We start from the raw sequence: 23,670 nt of genomic DNA on the forward strand, positions 1-23,670 counted from the left end.
CTTCCGCCTCAGCCTTCCAAGTAGCCGGAATTACAGGCACGCGCTACCACGCCCGGCTGATTTTTTGATTTATTGTAGACATGAGGTCTCGCTGCCCAGGCGGGTCTCGAACCCACGGGCTCAGGCAGTCCACTCACTTCAGCCTCCCAAAGGCGCGGGATTACAGGCTGAGCCACTGAGCTCGGCTGGTATTCTTTTCAAATTTTATTTCGTCTTTGTCTCCTTTTTCTCACTTGTCTTTGTTTTCTTCATTGTCCCTTAACATTCTTATCCCTTGTGTACTGACCATTTTTCCTGAATGTGTACCTTTTCCTACCTTATTCCACTGTGTTACCTTGATTTCAGTTTCTCTCTCTCTCAATTCCTTACTGAATTGTTCTTTCTAAAATCCTATTTTGAACTGATTGTCTTTACGCAAACAAGTCTATTAGTGACAGATGAGCTTCCCCTATTGTAAAAAGAAGGGTTGAGACAGGATCAGTGCGTCTTAAACTTTTTATGACAGCAACTTGATTACTGACAGCGTTCAGTGCTGAACACTCTCCCAGGATGCCTAGGAAGGGAAGTGGGCCTTGTGCCCTCACAACATGGCAGCATGGCAGCTGCAATTTCCTTCTTTTCCTCTTCAATTTAGAAAACCTATTGGAATAGAAATGACTGCAATGTCATAGGGATGATCTTGAATCAATTCTAGTTATTTTTATGTCAATTATTTGCAAATTTCATTTTAACTTTTAAAATTATAGTTTCAAACAACTTAACTATCTCCACTGGACTGAATTCTGTTTAATAAATATCCTTTTCATCATAATATTAAATGCTGCCAGAAATAGTGGTGCATCTTTGAGAGATTAATCCAATGGTTCCGGTAAGATCAGGCAATTTATTGCTTCATGTTGTCTTAAGTCTTAAACTCTAAAATCTCCATTCTTGCCTTCACGTGCGTGGTCTCTGCTTTTTTGACCTCATTGGTGTCTTAGTCCCTTTATCATCTCATTTTCTCTTTCTCTGTTAGTGTCCCTGACCATTTTCTCTGACTGACCCAGATTGAATGGATGATCATCTGAGTTGCTCTTTTGCCTCAAACCTTCAACAGCTCTTTACCTCTGTTATTTTGGTCACTTGAGTTCAAAAGTTTGGGATCCTGGATCAGTTCCCTTTTATCTGCTCCTTTTCTGCATCAGGTGTGCAGAGTGCTACTGCAAAGGCAACACAACTGCACTGATTGTGTCTCTGCAGGTGTTTGGCCTTCATTCTCAGCTTTCAGCTATTTCTTTTTAAACTGATGCAAGTTGTGTTCACTCTCATTCAGTTATTGATTGTTTCAGTGCTGGATCACTCCCCTCACGCTTCCTTCCAGCTCCTCACCCTCACTCTCCTGCAGAGAATTCTGTCTCTTATTAAGAGAAATGAAAAGATCAAATAAAACTTTCCTAAACTTTCTACTCTGTTCCTCATGAAAGACTTACATCTGCCCTCACTCTCCCAGCCTCTTTGGGTTCACAAGATGAGGCAGCTTCGATTCTTTTCAAAGCTAGACCCTTCTCTGTGCTCTTCACTGCATCCACTCCCATCTTCTTTGTCCTTGTATCATCTTTACTGTATCACAAACTTCTTATTCTCTACTAATTTTTTTCAAGCAATTAACATGCTCAATTGTTACCCATACGGAAAGAAAGGGAGGGAAACAGGGAGGGAGGGAGGGAGGGAGAGAGGAAGGAACCTAAAATCAAACAACCACCCACCTCCTAAATCCTTGTACCCTGTTTTGTTTTAACTCTGTCTTCCATGCTTCTCCAGGAAGGGTACTCGTTAGTCATTGTTCCCATTTTTTGCTTCCAGTTCACTTTTTAACCAAATTAATTCTGACCTCAAATCCCACTGCCACACCAAAACTGGCACTTTAAAGATACTGAAGTATCTGCAGTCTACTGTCATGTCCCTTTCTTTCTTTTTTTTGAGTTGGAGTCTCATTCTGTCATCCAGACTGCAGCCTCGACCTGCCGGGCTCCGGCAATCCTTCCACCTCAGCCTTCCAAGTAGCCGGAATTACAGGCATGCGTTACCAGGCCCGGCTGATTTTTTGATTTATGGTAGAGATGAGGTCTCACTGCTCAGGCGGGTCTCGAACCTGCGGGCTCAGGCAATCCACTCACCTCAGCCTCCCAAAGGCGCGGGATTACAGGCTGAGCCACTGAGCCCGGCTGTCATGTCCCTTTCTTTGCTGAATTTGACACTCCAGCTACACATTCCTTGAACTTCACCTTGCCTTTGGCTTCCATGACCTTACTGCTTTTATTTCTCTGACATTCCTTTTTAGACCCTTTTGTGATCATCCCTGAATGGTTGGTGTTCTCCAGGATTCTACCTTGAGCCACTGCTGTTTTGCTCAGTTTTAACTGCACCAGCATCTGTGGTGAGGACTTGCAAGTCTATACCTGCAGTCCTAATCTCTCCCTCTTGCTTCAGAGAACAGGTCACCGCTGAGTGTTTCCTACCCCTGCCTCAAATTCAGCATGACTTTGGCCAAATTCATCAACAACTTCACCACTTTCCAAAACTTGGTCTTCTTTCTCTGTTCCTTCTGAGTTTTAGAATGGTCAGTTCTCAAAGTTGGTAGCCCCAAGAATTTCAGAATCATTCTACTGAACAGCTCACTGTTCAATAATAATATAATGCAAGACACATATGTACTTAAAAAATTTCTGGCAGCCAAATTAAAAAATAAAAAAGGTAAAATTCACTTTTTAAATGGATTTTATTCATCTCAATATATGCAAAATATTATTTCAATATGCAATACATTTTAACAATATGATATTTTACTTTTAAAAAATTATTTCTTTTGATATTTTACTTTTTGTATTAAGTTTTCAAAATTCAGTATGCATTTTCCACTTACTGCACATCTCAGCTGACACTAATGAGTAGGACTCAGTGACCACATGTGACTATGACTAGAGGCTGCTGCAATAGTTGTAAATCTTTCTCTTCACAAATCCCCCTTATCCAGCCAGAAGTCCTGTTGATTTTATCTCCTTGGTATTTCTTCAGTAGGTTCCTTTCTATTTAGGCTTGCACATCATGGCTTCAGTTCACACCCTGATCATCTCTCACTTGGGTTATTGCAGTAGCTTATATAGTCTCATCACTTGGTCACAGGTAGCATGCAAGATCCACTGGAATGCAGGATGACATAGCAGGACATCTAAATGATGTGAACTTTCATCTAGAAAATAAGAAAACAGGCCAGGCTTGGTGGCTCAGCCTGTAATCCCAGCACTTTGGGAGACTGAGGCGAGTGGATCGCTTGAGCCTGTGGGTTCATGATCAGCCCGGGCAACATGGCGAGACCTTGTCTCTACAATTAAAAAAAAAAAAAATTAGCTGGGCGTGGTAGCGCACGTCCATAGTTCCATTTACTTGGAAGGCTGAGGCGGAAGGATCGCTGGAGCTCAGCAGGTTGATGCTGGGGTGGCCGTGAGCGTGCCACTATACTCCAGCCTGGGCAACAGAGTGAGACTCCAACTCAAAAAAAAGAAAAGAAAAAAGCAGTTTAGAGTCACTAATATTTACTATACATATTGGTGCCAGCACCCTCGTTCTGTATCTCCAAAAGGGCAATAATAAAGTGATAGATGTAACATAAACTACATTTCCTTCACAAAATCTTTTAAAATGGCAAAGATAATATTTATTTCATCTTCATGCCATACTTTTACATTTTCTTTGTGTATTTCTACATAAAGTATACAATCTAGCAATACAATGGTCATACATATCATTTTAAAATAAATAAGTGCATATTAGGGATATGTACTTGATGTTTATTTTCAGTACTGCCAGGGGAGTGAGATCAGTGAGATCACTGACTGGATCCGTTCCAGTGTTATCCCACCTTCTTCTCCAGGCTCAGCTTCTTCAACCCTACCTCACACTTTCTGCACCAGGTGGTTCTTTCGTACTTTGTTCTTTTCCATCCTTCTCTATGGAAAACAAATGAACAAACTACTTCTTGACCTGACCAGTCTCTTCCTCTTCCAGGCTCTCTACTGAGGCACCATCTCCTCAAGGCTAGTCTACTATGACTCTTCAAGTGTCCCTTCTCTTTCTTGGCATACACCTCTCCCCCAAACTGTTACACTGAAATCATGTCTCAAGGGTCGATAGATTCTTGAGAGCAGAAATTATGGCATCATCATTATTTTTTCATCTTGCATGTGGCAGGCTCCTAAGAAATGGTCATTGAACTAAATCCATGACTCTCCTTGGTGGAGCCAGTCTTTTAAACCAATAGATGAAATGGTGATTTACTTGTTGCAACTTGTGGAGTATCTAGAAGACTTCTTCTATGTCCAAAGTCATCTGGTAAAATGGAATAATTAGTACACTTTCCTCGAGTGCTATAATTAGTATGCTACTTGTAAGCCCTGGTAGGGTGGGTGATAATCTTAGTGTGAGATAATTTAGTTAGCTCCTTCTTATTAAAAATTCGATGTGACCATTTGCTCTGAGGAAAATAAAGTTTTGATTGTATGTATACATACAGTAGTTTTTTTTTGGTTGTTGTTTGTTTGTTTGTTTGTTTTGAGTTGGAGTCTCACTCTGTCACCCAGACTGGAGTGCAGTGGCTGCTCCCAGCCACCGCAGCCTCGACCTGCTGGGCTCTGGCGATCCTTCCGCCTCAGCCTTCCAGGTAGCTGTAACTACAGGCGCACACTACCACACCCGGCTAATTTTTTGATTTATTGTAGAAATGAGGTCTTGCCTGCCCAGGTGGGTCTCCAACCCGCCGGCTCAGGCAATCCACTCACCTCAGCCTCCCAAAAGCGTGGGATTGCAGGCTGCCACCGAGCCCGGCTCATACAGTAGTTTTTATACTTCAGTGTGTATAAGTATCACCTTGGAAGCATGTTAAAATGTAGATTCGTGAGTTTCATGTATGTATGTATATATATATATATATACATCCTGATTCATTCAGACTGGTAAGTGGCCCAGAAGTGTGTATTTTTTTTTTTCTTTTTTTCCGAGTTGGAGTCTCACTCTGTGGCCCAGACTGGAGTGCAGTGGCCGCTCCCGGCCACCGCAGCCTTGACCTGCTGGGCTCCCTTGATCCTTCCGCCTCAGCCTTCCAAGTAGCCAGAATTACAGGCACGTGCTACCATGCCTGGCTGATTTATTTATTTATTTATTGTAGAGCTGAAGTGTCACCAAGTTGCCCAGGCGGGTCTCGAACCTGCGGGCTCAGGCAATCCACTCACCTCGGCCTCCCAAAGCGCAGGATTACAGGCTGAGCCACCGAGCCCGGCGAAGTGTGTATTTTTAAGAAGCATCCTAATGATTATAACATAGCTAGTAGAAACTATATTTTGAAAAATGTTGTTTTTCTTTCTAAAGTAGAGAATAAGAAGAAGGGATAATTTTGAACCAGAAGACTGCCTTAGTCTGGACCTGAGAGGGATAATGTATGTGGGTCGTAGAAGCAAGAGGGCACTAACAAGGAAGATGGACACCTGGAAGACACTGATGCAGGGTGTCAGTGGGGGCAGGGCATGGACGTGAAGAGGGAGGCTTGAAAGACCGATAACGAGAACTGCTGCTTGCTTCATCATCTCCTGGGGATTGACCTGCCTTCTTCAACTAGCAAGCTCAGTAGCAATATAAAAATGAAATCTGTTTATTTGGGTGTTTTCATCTTCCTCTAGTAACTGGCACTTATTAGTTATGCAATAACTAATTTTTTTCATATTTCAGGAGTCTAGGCTATTGAACTATTTCAGTATAGGACAATTTTTGACATTTAGAATAATATCATACTATTCCATTTAGCATTTCATTTCTAGTTTTAAAACAGTAGAATTATCTAGCATAGAGAACATAGTAAGCGATGCCATCTGGAAAACAGAATTGAACTTTACAACAACTATGAAAAAAATACAATTTTCCTTAAATGCCATTTATAAATAATTTGTGGTAGATATATAACCCAAGTTGTTAATACTTTAAAATATAAAAGCTGTTTAAAGATTCTTTTGTGAAGATGCTACATGTTTTGTAGCATGGCAAATAACAACGAGCATTAAGTGGATAAATCAAGTCCATTAAAAAATACTAAACTTTTCAATTAAGTTTATTATTTCAGCCTTTTCTCTCCATCAGCCTTATTCAGGGATATTAACAAGGAACTGATTGGTTGAATGGAGTTTCTTCTTTGCACCGTTTGCTGCTCAGTGTCTGGTGGAAATCCTAATGAGCTGCAAACCAGGCAAGCAAATGGGCCAGTAGGCTAGAAGGGGAGAGGAGGGGTGGGCATGGAGAGTCTGTTGTTCATTCAATCATCAGTGTGTCAGGAGGCCTGGTGCAAGTCTGTCAGTCAGCCTCATTTCATTCCTGTCTGTTCCAGTCACTCTGCTTCCACCATGCCTATGAGTCCGAGATTTTGATTTCATTCGTTGACGGGAGAGAGTTCCCTCCTGTCATCTGCACTTTTGGATGATAATTTCTCTGGAGCAGTTCAACAGAAGTTGAGTTTTGGAGGAAAATTGTTGTGCTTGTTGCAATTAGTTTCTTGTTTTTAGCTTCTCTTAATCCAAGACCCCTAGTCTCCGCTGGCTTGTGTTAAGCTCAATGCCTCTGCTGGTTTGTCTTTTGCAGGTGATTCGCAAGGGGTGGCTGACCATCAGCAACATTGGCATCATGAAAGGGGGCTCCAAGGGATACTGGTTTGTCCTTACTGCGGAAAGCTTGTCCTGGTATAAAGATGATGAGGTAAGCCACAGAGTGTGATGGAGTTTTCTTATTACAATGCTTCTAATTTTAAATTAATTGATATTATTGTGTTATATAATTTTGAGACAGCAGTTCTCTTTCAGTGAGATTTAGGTTGGAATGTTTGTTCATAAAAACACTGTTATTTCCTCAAATTTTATAGAATTTCCTTCCAGTTTCTTTTCCTTTCCTGTTTATTTCTTTGGTGTAGTCATATGTTTGCTTACCTGAAGAAGTGGTGTTAGGGTCAGAAGTTGAGAACTTCCATCCTAATTAGTCAAGCCAAGGTACTGGACAGTGAAAGCAATTTTCATTAACTAATGTATTGAAAAGACCCAAGGTACTAGGACATCTTAAGAGTGAAATTAATAATACCGATGCAGAGTTAATAAAGCATTTTGGGATTGTTGCTGTGACATCTGACTCAAATGAAAGGCTTTTGAGAATGTCCACATCACTAGTCTTCAGGTGAATTTCAGATCATTGTTTATACAACTTTTGTTCTCTAAGAACTTGATATTTATGCAAAAGGATGAATTGTGGTGATTATGGTGTTCTGGTTTGTGTTAAATGTTAATAATTTTGGTCCTGTGACTTATTACTCATTTAAATATGATAGTTATAGTAATCTCGCACCTTGGGAGGCTGAGGTGAGTGGATTGCCTGAGCCCGCGGGTTCGAGACCCGCCTGGGCAACTTGGTGAGACCTCATCTCTACAATAAATCAAAAAAATTAGCCAAGTGTGGTAGCACGTGCCTGTAGTTCCAGCTACTCGGAAGGCTGAGGCAGAAGGATCGCCAGAGCCCAGCAGGTCGAGGCTGCGGTGGCCGGGAGCGGCCACTGCACTCTAGTCTGGCCCACAGAGTGAGACTCCAACTCAAAAAAAAAAATACAAAAAAAATTTGATAGTTATAAAAATCATATTAGTCTTACAGAGGCATGTAAGTGCTATATAGTGAGTCTGTTAAATTTGGGAGGGCACAGGTAGAAATTAAACTATGTTTTCAAAATGTTTAATGGCTCTGGTTTGACCCCAGCAGAGGAACACTAGGTAAGAGTAATCTGTGGTAGCAAAACCATGCACAGGTGCGATTGTCTCCATTTCATTTGTCTATAAAGCATGCCTTTCAGATTAAAAGTCCTTCCTATCTTGGCTTCTTGTCTTTTGAGATTATTACAAGCTGCCCTTGTCAATTCTTGGAGGAAAGTTTCATTTTTATATGGTTCTTTCCATTTCCCAAGAGTTTTGTGGGTAATAATGTGTTGAAAAAAATGGGACAATTGATTGATTACCATTCAATTTTCTGCAGTAAGGAAAATCAAATCCTATAGAAATATCCAAACAAAATTGCTATTTAAGAGCTTATGTTTAAATGTTTATGTCACTGACCACAGTCGAAAGTGGAGCTGGTCACTGGTGGTCTGAGGATTAGCCACGGTTCCTTTCCAGTTTAGCTAGCCCTGTCATTCTGTGGGAAGCTCCAGTTTTAAAGATCATGGCTTAGGAACTCTGAGATACTCTAGGACAGCAATCAGTAAGTAGATTATATTCTTTGATGTCCAGTTGCTATATCTTCTCTTAGATACATTATCCCCAAGGATTTAGATGATCATTTATGTACATTTAAATAAATATCAATCTTGGGACCTTTCTCATGCAAGCCATGTGAAAGATTTTACTGATAACTCATAATAGTAATAGAGTTTTATTAATATCAATTAACTCATATTACAATCCTAAGAATAGGCACTATGGGTGTCCCTATTTTTCAGATGAGAAAACTAAAACAAAACAGCAACCTTTTGAAAAGTCATTTCTATGGGACTCAGTTTCCCTTATTGTAAAACATTTGGTCTTGGCCAGGATAACTAACGTTCCCAGGTCACACAGCTAGTTGGTGGCAAAGCAGAAATTCAAAGCCAGGCTGTGGAGCTCCAGAACCTTTGCCCCCAACCACAAATGTAGGCAAGAATTCCAGAGGTGCCTGGAGTTCTCCAAGTCACCTTTGCCTCACAGAGGATTCATGGAGATTTCCAGGCATCTCAGCCTTGACCTGTCATGGTGTCAGCACCAGTGACACTGGAGATTCTGCAGCAGCTACTGCTATTGAAGCAAGGCTGTAGGGTTCTCCTGTCTGGCTGTACGGGTCTTGGAATAAGCCTGTGATAAGGCACAGGATGCTGTCATAGGGAATGCAGAAGCCTTGAAAGCTTGCTGAGCTTGTGGTCATCTCCTCTCCTGCAGACTCAGGATAGCTTCTTATGCAATCACTGTGTCTGACGTGCCCTCATTAGTCCTTCATCACAGCAAATGGGAAATCAATGTGTACAGTTTCAATGTCAACTGAGTGCCATGAACATTCTATTAAAGGTGTGTGTGTGGAGGTGATTTGGGTCAGGGGAGAGTGAGTGGGAGGGATACTGGAAATAAAGTGGAATGATTTAGATGAAGACACTCTACGAGAGGGTAATTTTCTCTGTTTAGATCATTTCAAGATGGACATGATGGACAAGGTGGAACTGATAAGCAGGTAGACTAATAATATCACATCAGATATTATTAGTCTCTGAAGAAAAGAAAACAGGGCAGTGGTTTTGAAAGTGATGGCGGAGGGTCTTTAGATTGGGTGATTGGAAGGAAGTAATACTTGAGCAGAGATTGGGATGATGAGATTGGTGCAGAGGATTTTGTTGAAGAACATTTCAAAGGGCAGGTGGTCACGCTGTCCATCAAAAGAGGACTGGATTAAAAAAAATGTGGTACATATACACGATGGAATGCTACGCAGCCATAAAAAAGAACAAAATCATGAACTTTGCAGCAACTTGGATGGAACTGGAGTTTATAATACTGAGTGATCTCTCACAGAAACAAAGATCTGAGCATCACATGTTCTCACTCATAAGTGGACCTTGAACATCTATTGTAATACTATAAGAAAAGGATTGACCGTGGCGGGAAACTATGGGGGGGCAAGGACGGGAAGGGAGGTGAGATTAATGGTAGTCAATATCTGTCTGGGGATGGGGGGACACCCCTTATCAACAAGGGTGCCTGAACGATGCATATTTGTATACCTAACCCTTAACTGTATCCCGCAATTTTAAAATAAAAACTATGCTTAAAAAAAAAGAACATTCCGGGTAGAGGGAACAAAAAGTATAAATATACCCCAGAGATGGGAACCAGCAGGAAGCCTGTGGCTGGAACCTAAGAATGATAGGGGAAAAGAGGCAGGAAATAAAATCAGGTCCCTGTACTCGGGGGCCTTATCAGTCCCTACCCAATGACTTGGATTTTATTCCAAGGATAATGGAGAACCATTGGAGTGTTCCTACAGGTTGGACGTGGTTGGATTGATGTTTAGAGATTACTTTGGCAACTGGGTTGTGTGTAATGGTGGGTGGAGGTGTGTGTGTGGAGCAGGTGGGTTGGCAAGAATAGAAGAAGGCAGACCAGCTTGGAGACCAACGGGGAGTGGGTGGGGATGCAAGAACAGAAGAAGGGAGACCAAGAGGGCAGGGTGGCTTGCATGGGCAGTAGCTGGGAGTGAGGAACACTGAAGTTCAAGGTACAAACCTAAAGGCTGCACACAGCTACACTCGAGTCATGAGGTAGGGTCACTCTTTCAGATCTCTGCTCAAGAACCAGGTAGGAAGCTTTCAGAATGTTAATGCCTTACTGAAGAGTGACCACAGTTTCACATCATCAAGCTGTCTGTGTTGGCAGGCCCAGCTTTCCTGCCAGGGTTGTGCATTTAATTTGCTCCTTCCTCACCAATCCTTGCCTGCCTGCTGCTGCTTGCCACCCTGTGCTATTCGCCCCTCTGGCCAGAGCTGCTGCCACTGCAGAGTGTCTCTGAGCCTGCTGGCAGGTAGAAGAGAGGCAGCACCGCTCCTTGCTCTTCACTAGTGTTTAATACATGTTGTTAGTGTCTGCTGGGCACAGAGGCTGACAGGATGGTATAGGGAAGGAGGCCATGTGACAGCATCAGGAGGGCAGGGATACACTCTGACCTTTTTTTTTTTGAGTTGGAGTCTCACTTTGTCACCCAGACTGAAGTGCAGTGGCCTCTCCCGGCCACCGCAACCTCGACCTGCTGGGCTCCGGCGATCCTTCCACCTCAGCCTTCCAAGTAGCTGGAATTACAGGCGCGTGCCGCCATGCCTGGCTAATTTTTTATTTCTTGTAGAGAGAAGGTCTCGCCAAGTTGCCCGGGCAGGTCTCGAACCCGTGGGCTCAGGCAATCCACTCACCTAGGCCTCCCAAAGCTCTGGGAGCTACTGGGCTGAGCTACCGAACCCGGCCCACTCCGACCTTTTGAACCTGCACAGCACTCATCCATAAGCAGAAGGTATTAAATGCATAGATTCCATAAAGGTCTCGCTGCTGTAGTTCAGCTATATATGGGTTAAGCATGGTTTTCGATGGCAACTCTGAGAACCCCAATCTTAGAATATTTCTTGGTAAAAATAAGCTTGAGTTCTAACTCAACTTTTGGAGCCAGTATGTGGGTAAATTGAGTGCTTGCACTTTGTTCCTCTATACGCATCAGCACCTACTCACTTTAGAAATCCTGTTCCGTGACAACTTACCCTCCTTAGTCAAACAAATGTAACACAGGAAATACTGTATCATTAAGTTAGCTGTAGATGCATTCGTTTATTTGATGATCAATTTATATTCACATTTCATAGGGAGTTGTCATTTTTAATGTGTTCTGTAATCTTTCTGCTTTTTTTAATTTTTTTTTTGAGTTAGAGTCTCACTGTCCCCCAGACTGGAGTGCAGTGGCCACTCCCGGCCACCGCAGCCTGCTGGGCTTCGGCGATCCTTCCGCCTCAGCCTTCCAAGTAGCTGGAACTACAGGCGCGCGCTACCATGCTCGGCTAATTTTTTTATTTAGTGTAGAGATGAGGTCTCACCAAGTTGCCCAGGTGGGTCTCGAACCGGTGGGTAAAGGCGATTCACTCACCTCAGCCTCCCAAAGCGCGGGATTACAGGCTGAGCCATCGAGCCCAGCTCTTTCTGCTTTCTTATGTAATTAGTCTGGTGTGTTTTCATTATCTAAATGACTATTTAATAAATATGAACATATATGTGGTCTTATGTAACTTGTGACAGGTTTGTAATTAATATAAATGACTTATGAAATGTATTTGTGATTTAAAAACAATGGCTCAAACTGTTTTTCAGGATGACATTAATTTACCAAAAGACCCTACAGAGGATATGCTTGGTGCTCAGACAGGATGAAGTGTTGGAGGGTGTAGTTCACTGTGGCTAACTGCCATTGCTGGAGCAAGTCACCCGACTTCCCTGAGCCTCAGTCTTCTCATTTATGAAATGGGACCATTGCTGACCAAATCACCTCACAGGGATGTTGTGTAGGACTCTGAGAATTCATACACTTATCAGTACTCACACTGGTGTATTTATTTTTGCCACTGCAAGTAGCACCATGTCCTTCCACTATCATGTCATTCTTTGACTCACATGCCTTCAAATTTCCAGATTTTTGTAATTTCATGTTGTGGGATAGAATGTATGGGATCTGGGGTTTTGGGGGGCAGAAATGGTAAGGTTCAGGCAACAAGAAGAAACTCAGATCCTGTGTCTTCAGTGAGACTTTCCATGCTGCCTCCTCCCCAGCCTGTGGGTTCTCCTACATATTAACCAAGATTTAGAGATGATGGCATCAAACTGTATGGTTCCTACTCCAGGTGGCAGAAGCACTAGCATGACAACCCTCTGTAATAATTTGACAGTAATAATTTGACTGTAATAGTAAGGCCCTCAACAGTTTTCTACTTTTTTCCCATCCTAAGTGAATCTATACAGCCTTTTCCTGAATTTTAAATTATTGTATTTTAGAGGAGTTAACCCTTTCAGGCATCTATCTGTGGACTGCACATTTTGAACCAGTTCTCTACAATACAATAATGTATTTGTAATGCTACTGCTAGATAACCTTAACAGAAAGGTTTCTACCTGTGTCCCAGGCAATATTAAGTTTCTACATGTTGTCTTCAAGGAGTCTTTATAATATGGTGTGGTTGCTGTAGACATAATTAATCTACTTGACTGATGTTATCCTTTGACATAACTCCAAGATTGGGACTTTTCTGCAACATGAAAAGAAACTAGCCACCTTCCACAGAATCAGACAGTTTATAACCAAGAGGATCTGCTCAAGCCTTGCTGTCCCTCTAGATCATGCTGCAGTACCCCAGACTCTGAAATATCCTGCCCAAATGGCCCTGAGCTCATTTCTAGGGTTTGCATGGGCCTCATCCTGGCTCATCCTCCCAGGACACTCTTCCAGTGTGAGCTGTTTGTGGGAGATAAGGACAGAGCTTAGACTCGTGTGTCCATGTGTATCCCCTTGTGCTCTGGGATGTCTGATACTTAGCTCCTTTGATTTCTATCAAAATAATAACACAAGGATATTTGTAGTACTTATCTTTACTAAGGATTTGGGAAAGAAATACAACATTCAAATAACCTTAAACAGAATAGTAGATGTCTTTTTGTATAGTAATTTATAGCCAGTGGACATGACACTTAGGTGTGTCACTGGCTCTTTTAGTCTTTGACTGGCCAGCCCATTGGCTTCTCTCTTTTTCTTCACTCTCCTGTCTCTCTCTTTAATAGTGACAATCTAGAATGATGCAAACTCAAGGTACTTCTCACTCATCTCTCTCTCTCTCACACACATACAGACGGAGTGCCAAAAAAAATGTATACACAATTTAAGTATGACATTCACTCAAAATATGGCGTTAATCAAATGAATGCTAGCGTCACCATGCGACAAGTAGGAGAGGCAAAGAGAATGGCAGAAGCATGGCTGAGTGAACATCATACGACACACTGCTAATTTAATTCACCTTCAAAAAGTAATACATAGATGACATCTCTTAAAAAGTGTATATATATTTTTGGCCCCTCCTGTATATAACATATATGTCAATTTATCTCTTAGCTTCTGTCTGGCCTTCACAAATCTCGCCTTGGCATATCCAAGTTAGTAAAAATGCCCAACCAGACCAAACGGCCTTTCGGGTAATAAGGTGCTGCCTAGTTAGTAGTTGTGCTCCTTTCATTACAAGTGCTTAAACTTATGAAGGCCAGCTTTCAGTTTCAATGGTGCTCTTAATGACGATGGTCATCATCATAATGGTTGACAGTAATTGGGTATTTATAGCTAGTCTCCCAGACACTGAGCACTTCATTGACATTCTTCATTTTAGCGATGAAGGTTGAGGCTCAAAGAAAATGAGTAACGTAGCCAGCTCGTAAGTGTCAGTGCTGTGCTCTTCGCTGTCCAGACATTTCCCAACAAATATTCTCTGAGTACCTGTTATGTACCAAGGCATTATCTTAGTCACTAAGGATAAAGTGGTTAGCAAGGAATTCATGGTACCTGACTGTATGAAGGATATTTCTTAATAAAGAAAACATATAAACAAACAGGAAAACCTATCAGGTGCTGATTATGGGCTGCGAAGGAATTAAAGCCAGTTATGTGATGACACAGAGAGTGTCTGGGATGAAGGTCGCAGGACGTGAGTGAGGACTTTAAATTGGGTATTCAGAGAAGATTTGTATTAATGTCCTGAGGCAGGAATGAGCCTGATGAATTTAAGGAATGTAATTAAGCCCAGTGTGACTGAAGCAAGTAGAAAATAACTCTAAAGAGTAGGATTTTAATTTTAAGAAAGAAGAGAAGGCTTTGAAGGCTTTAAGCTGGAGAGTCACATGGTCAATTTGAATTTTTACAGATCCTTTTGGTTGTCTTGTGGAGAATGGATTGGAAGGGGGCAAAACTGGATTGAGGAGTTACTAGAAAGCCCCTGTTTTCCACATCTACTGTGGTCTATAAAGATAATGGTAGCTTGGACTGGACTGAGGTGATGGAATTTGATAGAAATGAATGGGTTTAGAGATTTTTTGGAAGGTGAAAGGTGATGTGACAACTTATCCCACATGCTAAGACATTCCTGCAAAACTGAAGTGTCTTGAGAGCAGGAGCCATTGTCTTGTTCCCTTTTCTGCCACCAGGGGACACAGCACTTATGGGAGGCACTCATTAAATTTCAATTGAATGAAGGTGTGACTGAGCAAATAAATGAGTAAATGCAGCATAATTTATCACATCCTGGTATATCAAGTGCCTAAATTAAATTACTGAATTACAGGATAAAATCGCTATTAAGGTAGATTGTCTTAGAATTTCGTTAATTTCATCAGTGAAGTTTAAAGGATTTAAAAAAAAATTTTAAATGTGACTTCTTGGATTGAAAATCATTTAAGCAGTAAATAAATTTCCCAATGCTATTTTCACACATTGCCAATAAATGCTGCACAGTTCTTGGGAGGGATTTAGAAAGAACAAGGTGTGAGAATAAAATAGAAACTCATTTCAAAAGGCTTTGGGGGTCTAGGTAATTTTGTTAATTGGGTTTGGAGAAAGTGATGGCCTTTCTTTAACATCTGTCTAAAATATAAAATTTTAGGAAAAAAAATTCTGAATCAACTGATTCAAGGAGAAAAGAGCCTTCTTTTTCTTAAAATCAATGAGAAATGTATAAAAAATGTAAATTTTAACAGATAACTAAAATCTCTGAGGAAAGAGGACTGTGCTAATGTGTGCATAATAAAGGCACTCAGTTAATAGTTATTCTATTTCTATAGTCCAACATAAAGATTAAAATCATAACGGAGTAGTCCTAGGAAAGCAGCATAATGCAACAGAAACATTTCCAATGGAAATGTACTACTGAGGCAAATCCAACATCTGCATTGAAATAAGGACATTCTTTGGACTCCTAAGAAATTACAGGCCTCATTTTTGTGGGTTGAAGTGTTTGGATAACTTGATAAGGAGATTATATAATTCCCTTATAGGGATATTTACTTAGTATTGTTTTTATTGTGTAGCAATAACAGATGACAAATGTAACTTCAGTAATAGGAAACAAGATGACAGCTACATCCCTCGACGGTCACAGTTGTGAGATCAAGAGTTATAGAAGGCTTTAGTGCTCTTTCTTTTTCCACGTATACTTTCAAGCGTGTGCATATTTTCTGCAAGCACTGCACACGCCCTGTGGTGGGGGAGGTTAGCGTTGACCCTGTGAGCCCTAGTCACGCTCCTTTTGGAGTTGTTTTAGTTAGCCAAAACCTAGGTGTCTTTACAAAAATGTGCCCATAAACTTTGAACTTTAATCTATATATATATTACTGAAAGGTCTTCATGATTATAGTTGCATATTTTAGCATACATACATCAGCTATCTTATGTTATACTTTTTAATGAAGCATTTTTTTGTGCAAACATTTCCATGTTCTGGCATTTTCCAAAAATCTATAATTTTGTAAAAAAAGAAAAAGTAGATTCAATAAGCCATAATGGCAAATGCTATTCCAAATTTATTAAAAACAAGTTTAGATTCAAACCCACCCTCTATATACATTGTGTATCCTACTCAAAAATTCATACTGAAAGAACAGTATTACCTTTTATATTACCCTTTCCCAGAAGAATAACATTTTGAGATGTGCCTCCTTTAGTGAATTTAAAATGTATTCAAAAGTTCTTTCAAGTGTTTTGAGAGTAAGTAAAATATGTTTTTGAAAAGAGATGTTAACCTTCTGTTTTAAGGAAAACGATTCCGAGCATTCTCCTGGAGGGCCTCACTTTAGGATGGCTCTGCTGACATCCTTCCTTCTCTTGGGGCTGGGACACAGGAGCAGTCTCCTCGGTGTTCGGCTCAGGCCTGTCTCCTTCTGAGAGCCAGTATGTGCTCTCCACTCACAGCCTTGCAGAGTATGGTTAGATATTCCACACGTGAGCTCCAATAGACAACATTTGCAACAGGTTGTATAAAGCACTTAGAAGTGGGTGAACGATGTCAATATTCTGCGAGACATCTTTATATTGTCTTCCTATTTATATTTTACATTTCATAAAGTATTGTTTAGAACTTTATTTGCTGACTGTGGGACTTTTATTTAAGATAAAAACCTGTACTGCACAATGTGTCTTATAGAAGCAGAAATGAATTTTAGCAGATGACTTACTTCCGTAAGATGAGATTGTTTAAAAGCAAACCATTTGACTTTGGCTATATTTTTGCTTCATATTTTTGTCCCATCATTGCTTTTTTTTTTTCTTAATGAAAAAGCAACCATAGTGTCAGGTATGGTTAAAATATCACAAAATCAAAAATTTTGAACTTCATGGGGCTTTTAACCTTAAAACTAAATTTTTTCATTAAAAAAATAAAATATCTGAATGGAAAATAGTTTGCTTTAAAATGCATATTTAAAATGTCAATATTAAATTTTAAAAAGTTGTGAGTAGTTTTTTTGATATTTTTAAAGCTTGACCAGAATCTAACATAAAAATTAATCTTAAATACTTAAAACATGTTAATGAACCAAGCCAAAGTTGACAAATTTCTAATTTTACACATCTTCCTACGTTTTACCTTAAGTATTTGAACTATTCATGTATGAAAGCCAGCCCTGGTCATTTACTACACTTAACAGTGCATAAACTGAAGTCATATCAAAAGATATGACAAATATACATTGCATATTCACTAACTCTTTCCTGTGCTTTTGAAAATATTGAATTGCCTGAACATCTCAAGAGTTTGAAAGTTTCCAGTGAATGAAAACATATATTCCAAGTGAATTTGTTAGCCCTGTAAATTCCACTCTGAGGACTGTAGGATAGGTGTCTTCTTTATTAAAGAATGACACAGTAATATATATCTGTGTATACCATGACAATTGGAAGTATCAAAGTTTCAAAATTCAGCTTTCCATGTATCAAAAGAGAAGCAATTATTTAAATATATTTTTAAATTATGTTGGAAATAAATATTATTGTTTTACTCAGACCCAGCCAGGCAGAGTCGATTAACTCAAAGTACTTGCTACTCTGGAATACTGTTCTTTCCTCCTTTTTCTTCTCTCTCTCTCTCTACCCCTCTCGCCTTGGGAAAAAAAAAAAAAAGCCATGATATAGAAAACTATACTTCGTTTCTGTATTTGAATTAATAGCATGATTTATTATTTGTCAAATATCTGACTGAAGCTATGGGTTTTGTTCTTTATGAGTTTTTATAATGGGGTGCTGTAAACTGTGTACAATAAATGGCAAGGGTGGTGATTTACTGAACACAATTAGGAACAGAGAACTATAGAAAGCACAGGAACATTTTCAGAAATGGGTTTTATTATATTTCATAGGCACCACTCACTTTACTTTGGTGGGTTTCAATATTCGAATCAGAATAAAATAATAATACATACGAGTTAAGTATTAAACCAACAGATGAAAAGCCCAGACCCCCAGCCCCTCATTTGGCTGCAGCTCTTGGTGTAGATGCTATGGTGTGAGGGTTGCTTTCTCTCAATGGCTGGTTGTCATTCAGGCTGGGTTGTCATGTGACTGCCTGTCTGTGCCTGCTGTACAGGTGAGCGGATGTTCTGCACAGCAAGTGTAGACAGGCAGACACATGACAACTCTGTCCAGCCAGGCCCTTGGTTGCTTCAGGTTTCCTTTGCTCATAGACAGATACAATCAGCCTGTTTTCCAGATTTGGGAATTTTGGAGAATAAGGGGAAAGGGAGAAAAATACACAGTAGAATTAAACATTAAAGCATTATGGAACTAAAAACAAGTTAGACTTTTGACTTTATTCAGAAGGTACACTTATTTACACATTTGTTCCAAATGTGCTAACATGGATAATTTGCATAACAGAAAACTTACATTAAATTTTTAAGGAGAAAAAGAGATTAAATGCAAAAGGTTTATTCTTAAATTCGATTCATGTTATTAGTGGCCTACATGCAGTCAGAGTTCAGAGTAATTAAACCAGATGTTTTTCCTCTTCACAAAAACTGCATATTTTAATGCTGAAGTTAAAGAGTATGTTTATACATGTTTCTTCTAGTAGATAAGTACCATAACCTTGCCCGTGAAAAAGAAAATTATAATTTACATGGAAACGGCAGCCATTTTCAAAATAGCTAGTGAGCCTGACGTATTTGGCAACCCAACCAGCCAGCTTTGGTATCTGATGCTTTGATAATGGGTTTTTACAAGGAAATACACTTTTACCAGTACTATGTTAAGCAACAGGAACTTATCCAAATTTCTCATTTTTCTTTTAAATGCAAGTTTCTAAGTATGGATATAAGAATCAAATGAAAGGCAGTCGTGAGGTTAAGTTATCCACCTCTTGATTAACTATAGGGCTATGCCATGATTCAAAAGGGTATAAACTGGAAGGTTGTTACCCCAGTGAGGCTCAGAATGTGTTTTGGACATAGTGCAGTACAGTTACAAATAGGACCCTAAATACAGGAAAGGAAGACTCTTCATATTCAAAACTAGACCCTTTGAAAAAATGTCTTATAATTTGTCTAAGAAAGACCTGTGTTAAATATATAGATATAAACCTTAAATCTGGTGAGTCAACAATAATTCTATATTTTAATATAAATTTTCAATTCATATTTATAGAAGCATTAAACAAATTTCCCTCCCCTCTCAAAAACAAAATATTCAAGTAGTCAAAATTTCAGTAAGTAGGACTTAAAAACAACAACAAAAAACAAAAGACATTATTGTCCAAGGAGTGTACACTTAGGAATTATATCAAAGAATTTTAAAGAAAATAGTTTGCTATTTACCTTTAATTATAAAATTCTGAAAAAATAGCAAATGGAAACTTTATGGAGAGTAAAATAGTTTCTAGAGACTGAAAATAATGACGGTTTTCTACAAATCTGAACTTTCATACGCTGATTAGATATGGTAATGTTTTAACAAAGAGTTGATAAGTGCCATTTTCTGTGTATTTATGTAATTCAAGAAAATAAATTTCTGATTCTATTTCTGGCTATCATTTCAAGTAGAGGAACTTTTTTTTTCTTGACAGAATCAGAAACATGGGTAAACCTGGCTGCTATTTAAATATTTCAAGGTGAGAATACCTTAAAGTACTATTTTATTATTGTTGCTACATTCAGTGCAACAGAAAGTAATTATAGAGTGATTCACTTACAAAGAGTATACTGGTGGAAATTAAAAATTACTATAATCCTGAATAGTTTTTCCTCTCTCTCCACAAATAATTTGATCCAGTTAACTGTTCAATTAAAGGAATGCTGCATATAACCTGAAAAAAATAAAAAGAAATATTTGTGAGTTTGTACGTTATGCTTTAATATGAAGCAGCTTTATTAAGTAAGATTTTTTTAAAAAAAGAAAACAAACAAAAAAATAAACCTGAGCCAGAAAAACCTAGTAGTTTCTCAGGGGGAAAATATCTTCTGAAAATTAATGTTCTACTCATCAAGTTTTGGGGTGACTTGTGTTCCTGATAGAATTTCAAAACACAGTTATAGTAGTAAGTGGCATGTGCACACTTTGTGGTTATGCTGAACCTCTGCCCCAAGCTTGTCAAAAAGATGAAAGACTGAAACAAATTTGAAGATTTTTAAAATCTCCCAAACCATAGGGTGAATATTAGTTTATTATCACTTAAAATACTAGATAAATTATTTAAAAAGCTATTTATATTATTACCATATCATCTAATTTTTAATATGGCTATTACATCTTGTTTTCTTTTTGTCTTGTATTTCTTATCTTTAACAAATGCAAGAAAAGAATTATTTTCTAAGTCTTCTGCACTAAAATTAAACCAAAGCAATTCCAGGAAACTGGTTGTCACGATAAGTCAGGAAGTTCAAAATGAAGATTTAGTTATTTTCTTAATTTACTTCATTATCCTCATTTATTAAAACTAATAAAAAGTTCTTAATGAGAGACCTTTGGAACCGGGTAAATATTTATATCTACATAATTTGCAGGACACCACAGTGAAAAGGGGCTTGAAGTAAGAAAGTTTCAATCTTAACTCAGGAATTTCCTGTCTCAGGTTAAAGCCTGACCTTGCAGTTATTTTAAGCCAGGATTTCTGAGAGGTGGTCTCTTAGTTATTATTTGGACATGATTGTGATGGGTGGGCTATCCTCCTCAGAGTAGAGTAAAATGAATTGTTTAAAGAGCAGATCCCTTATAGAATAATTGAAAGCTTTAACATCTCTTTAGTGAGCATGGACGCTTGTGGATTAGTGAATTTTTTTTACGTTTCCAAGCTGTACTTTTTACATCTTATAACAGCTTACGACTTCTACCAAATAAATGGGAAAAAATTCTTTCATTAGGATTTTTATGCCTACACTCTTTCCCACAGAGTAAAATACTTGGGTGGTCTGTAGGCAAGAGGTGGGGGTAGACAGTATATTTTGATCTTTTAAAAACATAAACATATTATCTGGGCTGAAAGCCGAGTGCCAAGCCGGAAGGATATTAACCCTATTGACTAACTGCAGGAAAGTGATCGGTGTGAAACTCTGTCCCATTGTAAACAAACTTTCTTTGATTTTGAGATCTAGGGCTTAAAAGAAAAATAGGCTTAAAAATTTAGGTCCACTGTCTTATATTGATCCTCTTCCAATGGACAAATGATGGCACTGGAGCTAAGGCTCTGAATTTTCTTTCTCCTAGATGGCGGAAAAGTCCTTTTAACCTAGACTTAGTCTAATTAGCAATCACACACTAAGGTGAAAAATGACTACAAAATTTCTATGAAGTGCAGCTTGAACAGACCCTGCAAGCAACTTTCTCTTTATGACCATGTACAATGTTTAATTTTAATAGTTACACTTACCATTATATCCAGGGGTAGTTTTAGTTGAAGATGTTCCCTGTTGATTAGTTTCCTCTGGAATAGATTCCATGATCCCTAAAATATTTGTATATCTCCTTATAAAGCAATATCAAAATAAAATTAAGTATTATTCTAATTTTCCTGGATATAGATATGGCTATTTGACAATATGTGTCTGTAAGTGTGTGCTTATGTGAGAGCATACACTACCATCCTACCTTTATTTGACAGAGATTTATAAAATGAGCTTTTAATTTTATTCTTTATTTTAGCTCATACAGTTTAAAAATAAGTACTATTGCTTTTCATTTGTTAAGTTTGCCTCAAAAATGGGTTGTTAAGACTCCTCCGAGCACGTGCAGGGACTCCTTTGTTACCCCATTACAAAGTAATTCTTATATTTCTACTCTTGTATTTTGGGCAGGGACACCCTAATGTCCCTTCTATCTCAAGACCAAAAGTCATACTGAGGGAGAAAATAGGTGAGGGGCTAGTAGGGATTGGTTTCTTTGAAACAAAGAGGTCATTTAACAGGAAGAAAGAAATTTAAATTAAATATACATTAAATGAAAGTTATGAAATGCAATCATTTCTAGAGTAAAAAAAAAAAAGTCATACACTGAAAAATATGAAAAAACAAACATTGCCAAAGTAGCTTGAGCTATATTTTTTCTTTAGTAATTGTAACAAAGATTCATTTCTTTTTTTAAAAAAAATTCCTATAAATGAATAGTTTTTTAAAGTTTTTCTATGTAAAACAAATTATATAAATTTTAAAAATCTTACTGGTTCCATTAAAAATAATTACTATGGAACTCTCCTAGTCACAATGGAAAACAAAAGGATGATTTTATTGTATCATCTAAATGAAGATAGCTAAATTTCTTTTTACTGTTTATATTTTAACCAAAAACTACACATAGATGAGAGTACTTAAGTGTTCTTTATAGACGTTTTGGGATGATCACAAGGACAATTTTCAAAATAAATTATGTCGACAAAAGAAAACCTTATGGAATCTTTTGTAATAAAATGTTTTGCAGAGGAGACTTGTGTCAATTTTTGAACTGTTGCAAAATTTATAATTTAGCAAAAGATTTGCTCAGAAACCACTGTAAATTTAAAGAGTTTAAAGAGGGACAAACATGATCACAATCATTTTACAAAAACCCTACAGAAGGGATGTTTTCATTATATAGAATTGTTTTGGGGTAGAAGTAAATGGGGATTGAGAGAATTAGGGGTGAGGCGGTCACACTTTTCCAGAACTTTCTTTAAGGGACCCACCTCTAACCTTCACAGATCACACTGCAGCCCAGACTTTCTCGATTAGGAGTTCATTCAGCTTGAGGGTTTTCCTCCCTCCCACCTCCCTCCCCCTCTCCCGCTCTCCATCACCTCCAGGACAGCTGGAAACTGACCAAAGAAAACTTCTGCCTTCGTTTACAAATTCCTTTTTTTATCAGTGGGTTTCTAGACAAAGTGGCTTATCATTGCCAGCGCGCGAGAAGTAGGAGCATTGTAAAATGCAGGCGTGAGCGGCAATGCGCCCCGCTCTTGGACTGGAGACGCGTAACACAGCGACGTCCATACGGGGAGAGCTAAGGACAGAGGTTTCTGTTTCCTGATTTATGCAGCTGCTGATTCAGGACATTGCGGGTTGGCGCGCTCTCTGTCTGGTGGGCAACACTTGGCAGGTTCTTCTTTTATTGTTAGGTACTATTATTCCTGGTATGCATATTGCACAAGTTAATATTCAGAAAACCACTATCCATATCGCACTTAAAAACTAGCAAGGATTCTTTACTCTTGGGGCAAAATGACTTCAGTTCCCGGATGTTAAAAGTTGTACATACAGCCCTCATCGACATAAGTTTCTAAGTCTCTGAGTCATTAACTTCAGCCATGCAAAACCAGCTTCACTAAGTTACTCTTAAGTGTCTGGGGTGGCTTTTTCCAGATTTCATTTTGCCTTCAAACGTAAGAAGACACTTGAATGATCAGTCTTCAGAAATCGAAAAAGCCCGGTAAATCACTCTGTACCCCATAACGTGGTTCTGTTGAATGAAATGCCCCGCCGCCCCCCCCGCGCCCCCTCCCCACGAGCTCTGCTGCTCCCGAGCTCACGAATG

At 39.0% G+C, this 23,670-nt stretch overlaps 1 protein-coding gene across 2 annotated transcripts in view; it reads left to right on the forward strand.

The window, feature by feature from the left end:
• DNM3 (dynamin 3) overlaps positions 1-23,670 on the forward strand; it is a 440,346-nt gene that overhangs the window by 146,194 nt on the left and 270,482 nt on the right. For both annotated transcript variants that reach the window (XM_021718845.1, XM_008070637.1), the window contains one exon: positions 6,658-6,771. In XM_021718845.1, coding sequence (XP_021574520.1) covers positions 6,658-6,771 — 114 coding nt within the window. The remainder of the gene's footprint in view (positions 1-6,657; positions 6,772-23,670) is intronic.

Source organism: Carlito syrichta, unplaced genomic scaffold (assembly GCF_000164805.1).
Source record: "Carlito syrichta isolate Samal-C Ts95f unplaced genomic scaffold, Tarsius_syrichta-2.0.1 Scaffold313876, whole genome shotgun sequence".
NCBI classification, from domain to species: domain Eukaryota; kingdom Metazoa; phylum Chordata; class Mammalia; order Primates; family Tarsiidae; genus Carlito; species Carlito syrichta.